The 11,206-nt window shown below is 41.7% G+C and overlaps 1 protein-coding gene across 2 annotated transcripts in view; it reads left to right on the top strand.

Moving 5' to 3' along the window:
- The first annotated feature begins 1,537 nt into the window (after positions 1–1,537).
- LOC137594818 (rho GTPase-activating protein 40) overlaps positions 1,538–11,206 on the top strand; it is a 28,897-nt gene continuing 19,228 nt past the window's right edge. Inside the window, exons 1-5 of one of the 2 annotated variants that reach the window (XM_068314362.1) lie at positions 1,538–1,682; positions 7,498–7,721; positions 8,514–8,734; positions 9,459–9,537; positions 10,264–10,412. In XM_068314362.1, the coding sequence (XP_068170463.1) occupies positions 1,609–1,682; positions 7,498–7,721; positions 8,514–8,734; positions 9,459–9,537; positions 10,264–10,412 (747 nt within the window). In that variant the 5' untranslated portion in view covers positions 1,538–1,608. Of the gene's footprint in view, positions 1,683–3,417; positions 4,885–7,497; positions 7,722–8,513; positions 8,735–9,458; positions 9,538–10,263; positions 10,413–11,206 lie in introns of those variants that run through there. The other variant, XM_068314361.1, reaches the window with a different exon arrangement.

Here is an 11,206-nt window from a genome sequence, read left to right as displayed (position 1 = left end):
AGAGAGAAGGTCATTTGATTTCCTTCACACCACATGAAAATGGTGGTTGACTATACCTAGTTGAGTGGTCTGTTCTCTCGGTTATCTCATCTTTGATGTGGCAGAGGAGACGTTTTATGGAGGAACCTTTTGTCCAAGAAACCTCATCTGGTAGTTGATTGGATTAACTTTGACAGTTTAACAGATGCTGACTGTTATGATGACGATTTAGTAGTTATGCTTTTTTTGTCTAAATGAAATAGTGAGGACGTGTTGAAGTGTTGCTGGCAATATAAGTGACCACCAGAGGTGTGTCATCAGGGCTTCAGGAAAAAAGAAACAAGACTGATGTGGACCTTGTTCCCAAGCAACAGAAAATACGTTTCACATTCACACCTATGAACAAGTTTAAATCACCGGTTCTTATAATGCAAGGCTTACTTCTTTGTTATATTTCATACACAAAGATGATTTACATAAAGGCATTTAATGTGAAATACACAATACAAAAAGAAAAAGGAACTGTTCACCAGTCCATTGGCCACCACGGCAGAATTTCACTGAAATCTGTTCAGACATTTTTTTAAACTATCCTGCAAACTATCCGACAAAATGTCATATAGTTTGTAGGATAGTCATGGTTCTGAAAATATCATCTTTATTACATGTAGGAAAATTAATCGTATTCCATCAGTAAAGTTGGGTTCAAGAGCAGGCTTAGGAACATAAAATTTGATTTAATGTGAACAACTTAATTATAAAAAGCAGCCATCAGGCAACATTTAGGTCCAGAAGTGGGAGTTTAATCAGGCCCAGTTCAAGTCTCGGATTGTTTCTTCCTTTTAATGCACCATCATAAAACATAACATAAAAGTTGTCCTATTTCAGATCCTGACTTTCCAGTTTGCAAACTGGTACTGGCTCACAGATGTGAAGGGATCATGTTCAAGTGCAAGCCAGATCTTGATTTTCAGTCTTGTTGAATTAGATTGTGTCACAAACTTATAGGACATACAGTAACACAGTAAAAAGATTATTTCAAAGGATCACTGCTGCAAATTTTTTGTTCATTGATATTAAATCCTGCTGTATATATGCAGCAGCAAATTAGATCATGGACACCAGATACTGATGGGAATCTTGAAGATAAAAACACCAGGTCAAGTTAAACACGTTAACAATAGATGACTTCTGAGTAAATCAGCATAACGTTACTAAAACAAAGATGTTTATTCCTTTTTCCTTTTTTTTCTGGTGGAAACCATGAAGCCTGACAACAGTTTGTCAATCCAACTTGTCAAACTGTCAGCCATGCAGCTGTTTTGTCCCCAGTTTTATCCAGTCAACTCCAGCCATATCCATCCAGCCAGTCATTCAGACAGCCTTTGTCTCTGTCTGGGTTCCAGCCCCGTTCAGCTATTCCACCGCGCAGCTCTTCTCCCTACCCCCCATGCAGACCTTTTTCCTGCTCCAGGATGTGATGTAGGGATGTGCTTTTACCAGCGCAGCTAGGTCATCCTTGTACTGATGTACTTGTGCGCTGAAGAGATTACAAGGAAGCAGCTTGCCAGGAGCAGGCAGCTGCTGTTTCCTACACCTCACAACTGTTTTTGGGGGGAGAACAGCAGGATGCCGTGGGGGAGAAGTGGCTCGGCAGTGCTGCTGCTGCTCTCAGGCAGAACCATTGCACGGGCCAAGGCCAGGTAGGGAGGGCCTCTGCTACCCCTGTGGACTCAGGGGCTGCTGGGACTGTAAACTTATATGTGCTTTAATCTTCTCCACTGCTGTTGGGCTAAACTGGGGCGGTATGGGTTCTGATCAACTGTTTTTGGATAAAAATAGTTCAGATTTACTTTTTCCCTTTGAATTTAAGATTCTCTACAATATAGCTTTCCACTAAAAGCTGTGGCACGGTTTGAGAGGAAGAGTTTTCTGGTAGCGGTATAAAAAAATGTTGTTTTCTTTGGGAACTAAGAGGCCTTTAATGGTATTTAGATGCAAAGATTCAACAGCGTTGCTAATTTTTAGAGGGGATTATTGTATTCATTGGCTGGATTTTTGCATTTAGGTTAATTTATGTTCTTTCCCACACTGCTGAGTATAAATGCAAAACAACTCTGTGACATTTTGTCCATTCTTCTCTTAGAGTGGATAATTTCCTGTTGACGCTCATTTGAAGTCAATTCAGAAAGAAACAATCCCACCACGACATTTCAAAGTCCCCATTTTCAATTGCTGTTTAGAAGAGTAGCTTGTGATTTGAAGGTGAGGTTTATATCTCACATGCAAGATTATTACTGTTTAAAAGCAAGACACTGTTCCCTTTGTACTTGGTGAGGTAAGACAAAGGAAGGACGGGGAAAAAATTTAAAGCATCCTTGATCTTTATACAATAATTTGCATTCCTTGGATTTTCAAATGAAATGTCAAATTCAATCAGGCTTACATCAAAAGGGAGTGGTTGTTGGGAAAAATACGTTTTTCTGGCTATATTAATTTCTTTTTGTCATGATGTGTTGATAAATGTCAGCCTATTTAATATTTTTCCTTAGTAGCACTGGTAACACTAGCACAGGAAGCCACTTGATGATATTAATAGTCAGTGGAATATTTCTGAAATTACATCACCAAGATCGACATCTAGCTGTCATTCTGGTCCTCCTCAAGATATTCTTTTATTTAATTTCAGAAACATACTGTATGTAGACTCCAAGAGATGTTTAGGTCAGATGTCAGGTTGAAAGGGTATAGAGCAGACAAATAATATAGAAAGCACAAACCCAACTACTTAGTAAGAGAATCAGACGGGTTCATTTCACTATTGATGCCCAGGCTCCCAGGATTGACCAAACAGTGGAGGAACTAACACCTGTCCTGTCCAGGGAAATCTTGGAGGACGTTATTAAATTTGTGGAGGAAACACCGATGGCGCAACATTCCAATGCCAAGGAAACAAAACAGGACCCAGATGATACCATGGCCTCCTATGACGTCAAATATCTTTTCACCTGCGTTCCAACCGCAGAAGCAGTAAGGACCATTAGGAAAAAATTCCTACAAGACTACCAAGCAGAAGACATGTCACCCCAGACCATATTTGACATTGCTGGACCTCTGTCTGACCACCTCTGACCACCATTGTTCTCCATCTCCAGAAACCACAACAACCATTCACACCTGAGTGCAGCTCACATGAGAGTGGGCGGGACAACAACCTCCTCATGAATAGTAATGACCCCTCACAAGATTCATTGTCTTGATGGTTTCTGCTCCAACAGGAGAATAAGTAGCAGTCAGTCAGAACTGAAGGACCCTCTTGAAACTTCTTCAGCCAACCTTAAGCAAGTCCAGTTGATTTTTTCATGCTTCTTTGGTTTACCTTGACACAGATTGACCGACCAATAAGCATTAATTTGCTCGAGAAAGGAAATGGTAGGCAAAATTGGCTTGCTTGTGTATAACAACAGAACATTGGTTTTTGTTTAACTTTTGAACTATAATCAGAACTATATTTGATTTAATAAAATACAATGTGGGAAGTAGGTTGAAATAATTCTATTCACTATTTATCTTAATCCGAACATATAAATTAAGGCGTCCTTTGCCCTTCAAGTGAATTGCAGCTGATTTTGAAGTTAAAGGGAGTAAACAGATTGTTTTTTAGAATCACTGTGCTGTTAGCTCCTGCAGCACAAGCTCAGAGGTCCCACCGGCAACACTCATGATGTTTGGTGGCATTTTTACAGAACAGCGAAGCAACAGAAGGTGCAACAGTTCTGGTTTAAACAGGCTAGGTTAAAAGGGCTGAATATGCCAAAGGTCAAAAGCAGTGGAAAGCTTTTCTCACTTTTGTTGTGGCCTTGCCTTGTCTGGTTCATCTGATCTGAGAGCTGTCATAAGCATGACAATAGCATGAACGAATGAAGATGAAGCAATCATTCTTTACAGTAGTGTCGACAGACCTGTTGCACTTCTTTAGAAATTTCTACTTGGAGCCTGCTTTACTTAGCGTATGTGTGCCAATCGCATAAATCACATCCGCTCTCGGCTGCGTGACACAGAACATGAGATGACAGTCAATGTCATGATAACCTTTTGCAAGTAATTTGTTTTGTTTTGTCTTTGTTCTAGCAGCATTATAAGTTACCGTTTTTTTTATTTGAGATGGATGTGTAAATGCAAAGGAGAACTATCCTATTTGATTAAACCAATTGTTGACGATATAACTTGTGGCAAAGCAAAGCCACTCTAACCTGTCACAACGGTATCTTTGACTGTGGAGCTTTCTTTAAGAAAACTAAATCAATAAAAAAGGAGCACCGGAAGCATACATGCTTGGTGTATTCAGGTTAGTCAGCTTTCACTTGTGCACCTAGAGGCTTATCTTTTACATCCCCTGAAGAATGATAACAATAAATATTTTACATGCAAAGCATTTTGTAAGGCTGAGCAATCTTGTTTCAAGTGGAAGTTGATGGTAGTCAGGTGAGGCTTGTCAACTGAGGCAGGCATGGGAGGAAACGTGTGTGAATGATTTGTTAATGTTCAAGGTGTTGTCATTCTGTGCTGCATTCCACTCAGCTCACACACAGCAGTCACAAGCCACAGTTAAGTCCTCTAATGTCTCCTACCACCACTAACACATAGAGACCAGAGTAGCTTTGAGACACACTCACATGGTGTTGAGCCACCGGGACTGGATTAAGCTAGGTTTTATGCTGGACTGTAATTCCTGGATTCCTTTAGTATTGTGGATATGGGAGGCAGAGAGGAGGTTCTGGTAAGCAGGATGGAGTCCACCACGCACTTTCCACACACCAGGCTGAGCCGCTTCAGGTTCCGACCCACCAGAGGCCTGATGAGGGGCATCCCTGTGAAGCCGACTTCCCTCATAAGAAGAGTCAGGTATGTGTCCTGACATGAAGCACGACAGAAACTTCAGAGAAACATGGTGTGTTGAATGGCGCACGAAAGCGCCGTTCAGACAGCTGCAGCTGTATTTCTTTTTGTCAGGAACTGTAACTGGTGTTTGAATGGACCACCATTGTGAGGGAACACGTCACACCTGTGGTTGGGTCTTTATCTCACCACACGTGTTTCATATATTTTTAGAGAGCTGTGCAGAGATTGTGTTTGACACACATCTCACAGAGCTGGACAGAATATCTCTTCTTTGGAATCATCAATCATCATAACTGAATTTAATGTGCTTATGCTAATTTCAATATTTTATTTTATTTATTAATTACTGATCAGTATATATTTTTTTACTTAACATCTACATGGAACTGATAGGGATCATTTTTCTTTCTGTGTGGAAATATTCACACAACTTTCTGTACAATTTTGCCAAAACTGTAATTATGTGGTTAGATACTTTGCACTAAATTTTTTGCTAGTGCACTAAAAACATAACATAAGTGCATCATCAAGTTATCTAGATCTGATCAGCTGACCTAGTGCAAAGTGGACAACAACTATATATAATAACTGATTATTTGTTGTCATGAATAAATCATATGTTGAATCGGGTCTGAGGATCTCTTTCCTGCTTTTTGCATTTTTGCTGTTAATGTAAGAAAACCTTTGGAGTCACTGGTTCGACTAAACCACTAATCTGATCTGATGATGTTAGTCATTTCATTTCATTATTCACAGATATCAATACAGCATGTTGATGTTTCCATTATTTATTTATGTACCTGTACTTGGGAGGATTTGTTTCACTGATGATAATGTGTCTGTCTGACCTTTAGCGAGATTTCCCAAAAGAAATTCGGAACAAGTCTTGATGAAGTTGTTGTTGTTTTATTTGAGTGGAGTTACTACCCAAGAACCAAACCTTTTCTGTTTTGTTTTTGTTTGTTTTCTTTTTTTTTATGTAATCAAGAATTATCGTCCCACAATGTAGTGTTCATGATTTTCTGGCTATTCAATATATTCATAAGAGAGATGAAGAGTGATGAAGATCTGCTCCTGAGGGCTTAAGACTGTTGTGGATGCTCCTTTTCAGATGTGCACATAAGTGTGTCACGGCGAGATTTATTGTCTGAGATAAACGTGGGGCCACAAAATGCATTGAGATGTAAATTTCAGAAACAGAAACTGCATGAAGAAACTGAGGCAGAGACGTTTTCAGTGTTTAGAATCCATTTGATGCCTAATTAGTTCAGGTAGTTTTACTTCACATTCTTGATATTTGGAAGGAGGGCATTGTTTTCGGAAAGCTCTTGGAAAAATAAATGATTCTGTGTCGGAAGTCTTTCAAGTGGGGAGACAAATTTGACTGAATTTTCACACCACATTACCACAGACTCGACTGTGCCAGGTGGAATGTAACCATTCCAGTTAAATCACAATAAAACAATAGCTTGCATCACCATTTTTATAGGAGACAGTGGTGAAGAACTACATGCATACTGAGAAAATATACAGTATATGTTTCAGTGAAGAATTTGTCTTTCTGGTCAAATTCACTGACATATTAACTCGTATCTCTTATGATCCACATTTGTCTGTCTAAACTAAACAACACAAAGGAAGCTACTATATGAGCCTACTCAGAAATAATTATTACCATTAACTATTAACATATGTTATTATGGTTCTCTATTTGTATTACAAGCTTTGAAGTATATATTGATCTTCCTCCCGCACACGACCCACACAATCATCTAGAAATGTCATCTGCCTGGTCGTGTGTGTGTTGGTGTGTAGCAGGAAGAACATCTGAAGGAGACAATCACTGCTGAAATACAGCGACCATTATCATTATTAATGTTTTGTGGGTTTTTTGTTTTGTTTTTGTTTGTTTGGGGGTTTTGGGGGGATTTTTTGTGGTTCTTAAGAAGTGAACGATCATTTCATTGTGTCTCTTCATTCATGTAGACTGCTGCCATTTCTCAATTACCCAGTAATGGGTATGGTATGTCCCTGAGGTGTCTGACTAGAAGAATGCAACTGAATTTGGCAAGAGCCTTCTTTCCACTTCAAGTATCTGTGATCAATGGGTCACATGTTTGAGCTGGGAGGTGTGTGTGTGTGTGTGTGTGTGTGTGTGTGTGTGTGTGTGTGTGGAGATGTGTGCAGCTCCACACACGCTGCACGGGAAAACATATGGCCTCATTTCTCTGACTTGTGTTTTGAAAAGAATCTGAGATTAAACTGGTTTCTTCATGTCAAACCGTCCACTGCATGGCGCCCATTGTCGCAGCCTTGGTGTCCGTGTTCAGGGTGTGACCCGCGTGGATTCCTCTCCTGCAGGGACATCTAGTGGGGCTTTAATGCACTGGCACTCAGGCCAATATTTTCCAAGAACAATAGAGCCACCCCCCACCGCCCCTTCCTTTCTGTCCGCACTCTCCATCTCTCTCCTCACTTCATCCCGCTCCTTTTGTCCCTACCGGCCGAACCATCAGCCCCCACGCTCCTCTTGTGTTTGTATGTGTCTTTGTGTTTGCGCCCGTTTGTTTGCATGCACCCGTGTGATTTCTTTACGTGTGTGTATGTCTGCACCAGAAATCCCAGCCCCACCGAGATGAGCGTGGAGTCATGGGTCAGCCCGCAGGACCAGGCAGCCGCTGAAGACGCACGCAGGACGCACGAACCGCTCCCGCAGGACCAGGAGCAGCACCCCGACAAACTCTGTTTGGACTCGTTCTGGAGTGAGGTGGAGACCATCCGACAGGGGAGTGGCTACTCAGAGCTCGACTGCATCAGGAGAGACTCCAGACAATCAGAAGGTGAATTTAATTCTCATCCTGTGATCACTGACCAATAAAGGTTCGATAGAGGATCCAGAGCGCACAGGAGGAGAGAGGAGTGTGTGCGTGCGTTAATGCGTTTTCATCTTCAAGAACAGGATATGCAGGGTTGGGATGTTCTCTCATTTGCATATTTCGTGGTATTCTTTGTGGAGTTCAATAGTGATACAAGCTGCTGAGTCAGCGCAGTAACAGTCATTCAAATGAAACAGAAATCATCAAGAGTGTGTGTTAGAATCACAAACCATCGCAGCTGAGATCCGCCAGTAAATTTTACACTTGCCATGGCAACATATGGATTTTCGGTCATGCACAAAGTAGGATCTATCACCATGGTAACAGTATCAAACTGTCGGGGAGATGTTTTATAAGCACAAGCCAAAGAGCCATTAGTGAATGCTGACTGGATAGGGATCCTCTTTTATTACATCCATTCAAATGATCTGATTGTGTTCATGTTGCCCTTTAATCGATTGTTTTTATGATTCGTGTTGAACAGAAACTCTGTTGTGACTTATTGTTCACTCCGAAAAATTACGTTCCTCAGATATTTGTACTAGACATTTATAATCATTAACTACTAGAGGCTCCTTTATGACCTGTTTAGAATAACAAGTAAAGAGTTAAGATCATATTTGACACATCTGACTTGTTAAAATGTGATTGAATTTCACATCAGACTGACTTTAGACATGATCATGAATTCGTACAGTAACATTCTGCGTATGTACAGTACATCTAGTATTGTCTTGATTGTGTATTGTGTCTCAGAGGGGGAGCAGGAGGAGCAGTGGTTGGCCGATGCCGGTCTATCCAACCTCATCAGTGAGGACAGTGAGGACGCAGACAAGACGGTGCTGCTGTCCACCCTGACAAGAACCCAAGCCGAGGCCGTCCAGCGTCGGCTGGATTCCTACACACTGTCCCTCCGTAAGAGGAACAAACCAGCGCCGCGGGACGTTCGTGACGTCTTCAACTCCCCCATCGCTCAGGTCAGGACGGCTTCAACTCTTGAGTCATGTCTAGTTGAAATAAATCTGTTCTGAAATGATGACCAGAACCTTTGAAGTCCTCGTGGGGTTTGAAATCAGATTACCAAAATAAGAGTGAAAATATGTGAGATGAGATACCTGAAAACACACTATTTTCAGATTTCTATGTTTGCATTTATCCAAAAGAAAATGTAATAAAGACCTTTACCTCTATTTGTTTTCTAAATGTAAAGCATGCACATAGAGAATGCATTAGATCTTATATTTGCACCTTAAAAAAGACGAAACAACTACATTTGTAGTTTCTCACCCTGAGTTTCAACATGTCTTATATTTTCCTCTGTGGTTTCAACATCAAGCAGAACATGTCAGAAATAATGTTTCATGAAGTCACATAAAGAAAACGCCCTTTCCCAGGTGACAACTGTGTTCGGTGAGGGACTTTTCATTGTTCTGTTGTATTGTGTAGTCTTGTTCCATGCAGAGCGGCTAACCTGCAACAATAAAGGAAAATCATATGTAAAGGCCACATTTTATCGGCCCCGCCTATCAGAGATACTGTTCCTCTTATTCCATCTGGTCTTTATCGGAGGGAACATGCTTTGTCAGTTACTATCCCCCAGTCGACCGACACTCCCAGTGGGGCAGAAAATGTGAAAATGTGATATTTCAACTCACAACGTACTGTATATGTTGGAGTCAATAAATCTCACTCTCTCACCAGACGCTTCTACCCGAATCTCAACATAGTGAAGACCTCGCTGAAAACAGCATGGCTTCCGTTGTCAAAACACCACTAGCAGGTAAGAGTGGCCGTATGGCTGGTTGTTGCACTGAAAAATCAGTTCAGTGCAACAAGATCATAACCAGCAAAAAACATAAGAGAATATCAAAGAATAATAGTAATGTACAACATTAAAAAAAAATCTAGGGATGCATTAAGGTGTCAGTTATCATCTTATCATGTCACCATGCCGATGGCAAGTCTGGTAAAGACAATAATTCAACAAATATTCACAGCAAGTCAAAAACAATATTAATAGTGGTAGCACATCGATAAAATGCCTCATGTAGCTTGAATGGTGTATTGTTTTTCTTTTATTTTTACAACATTAACCTTCATGATGTTAAAACCTTCACTTTAGCCTCCAAGCTAACCACTTTAGCATACACCCAGTCTGTGGACGTTCCACCGGCAGAGGAAGCTCTGTGGAAGCATCAGCTGCAGCAGCCACAGGTTCAGGCTCTTACAAGTGTGCGAGCAGAGCTCTTGTGTGTTCATCAGGTGTAGTCGTCTTAGTACACCCGGACACAGTGTAATAGATCACGTAAAGTCGACCCAGATAGAGACATCAGGAGTAATTCTATCATGTTTGCAGCTCTTAGGCTTCTGATGAATGTTGTTTGTCATGTTTGTCTATGCTGGAGGTGACCATGGGATGAATTTAAATTCCTGAATTTAAGTTTGTCGAACATCCCTACGCTGGGCTTCAAGTAAAATAATTGATCGGTGTGTGTTTTCCACTCAGCTATGACGTCGGAGCATCAGCGAGGCACCTCTAAAGAGGAGTTCTTCATCACAGATGTGGCTTACTGTGAACAGGCCGTCATCTTCCTCAAACAGGCCAAACTGCCATACAACAACAGCCATTGCAGAAAAGAGGACGGCACCCTGCCTGTAAGCACCAGAACACAGAACACCCTGTTCCCACGCATTCTCCCACATAATGTGGATGTTTTTAATTTAAAGGGAATTTTAGAATTGTTCAGGTTATGTCATGAAATCAGGAGAGAGTTTGCAAATGAGGCCTAAGATCTAGGTCTGTTTGTCTACATGAGATCTTCTGCGCATGCGCGAGCAGGCTGCAGTTTCCTCTGCTCAGAGCGAGTTTGTTTGCATAATTTTGCGTTTTTTTCTATGTTTCTGCGTGTATTTTTCTAACGTTAAATTATATAATGTATAGTAATATGCTAGTGTACTCCAGGGAGGAGTTGATGTCCATGAGGGTCAAAGGAGACCCAGCAACACGCGATCTCATCCCCGCTGAGCTCCGACGGAAATATCGCGGATGCCGAGCGGGTCACGTTGAAAGGACTAGACTAACGGCTAGAGCCGCTAACCGGAGGAGAGTCAAGCCCTCCGTCCCCTCCGCCATCATGGGGAACGTGAACTCTCTACCCAACAAGTTGGACGAACTGACGGCGCTGTGCAGGACTGATCATCGCTACCGGGAGACCAGCTTGTTGGTGTTCTCAGAGACGTGGCTAACTGGCGACGTGCCGGACGCTAACGTCCGACTAACCGGCTTCTCCTCCGTACGAGCGGACCGGGACACGAACACCGCCGGTAAGAAGAAAGGAGGCGGATTAATCATCTATACCAACGATAGATGGTGCCATCCAGGACATGTGACGGTGAAATCAACACTGTGTAACCGCGATCTGGAGCTAACAGCTGTTAGCATCAGACCC

The sequence above is a fragment of the Antennarius striatus genome, chromosome 5, assembly GCF_040054535.1.
Source record: "Antennarius striatus isolate MH-2024 chromosome 5, ASM4005453v1, whole genome shotgun sequence".
Classification (NCBI taxonomy): Eukaryota; Metazoa; Chordata; class Actinopteri; order Lophiiformes; family Antennariidae; genus Antennarius; species Antennarius striatus.
This window is presented reverse-complemented; position numbering and strand designations above follow the sequence as displayed.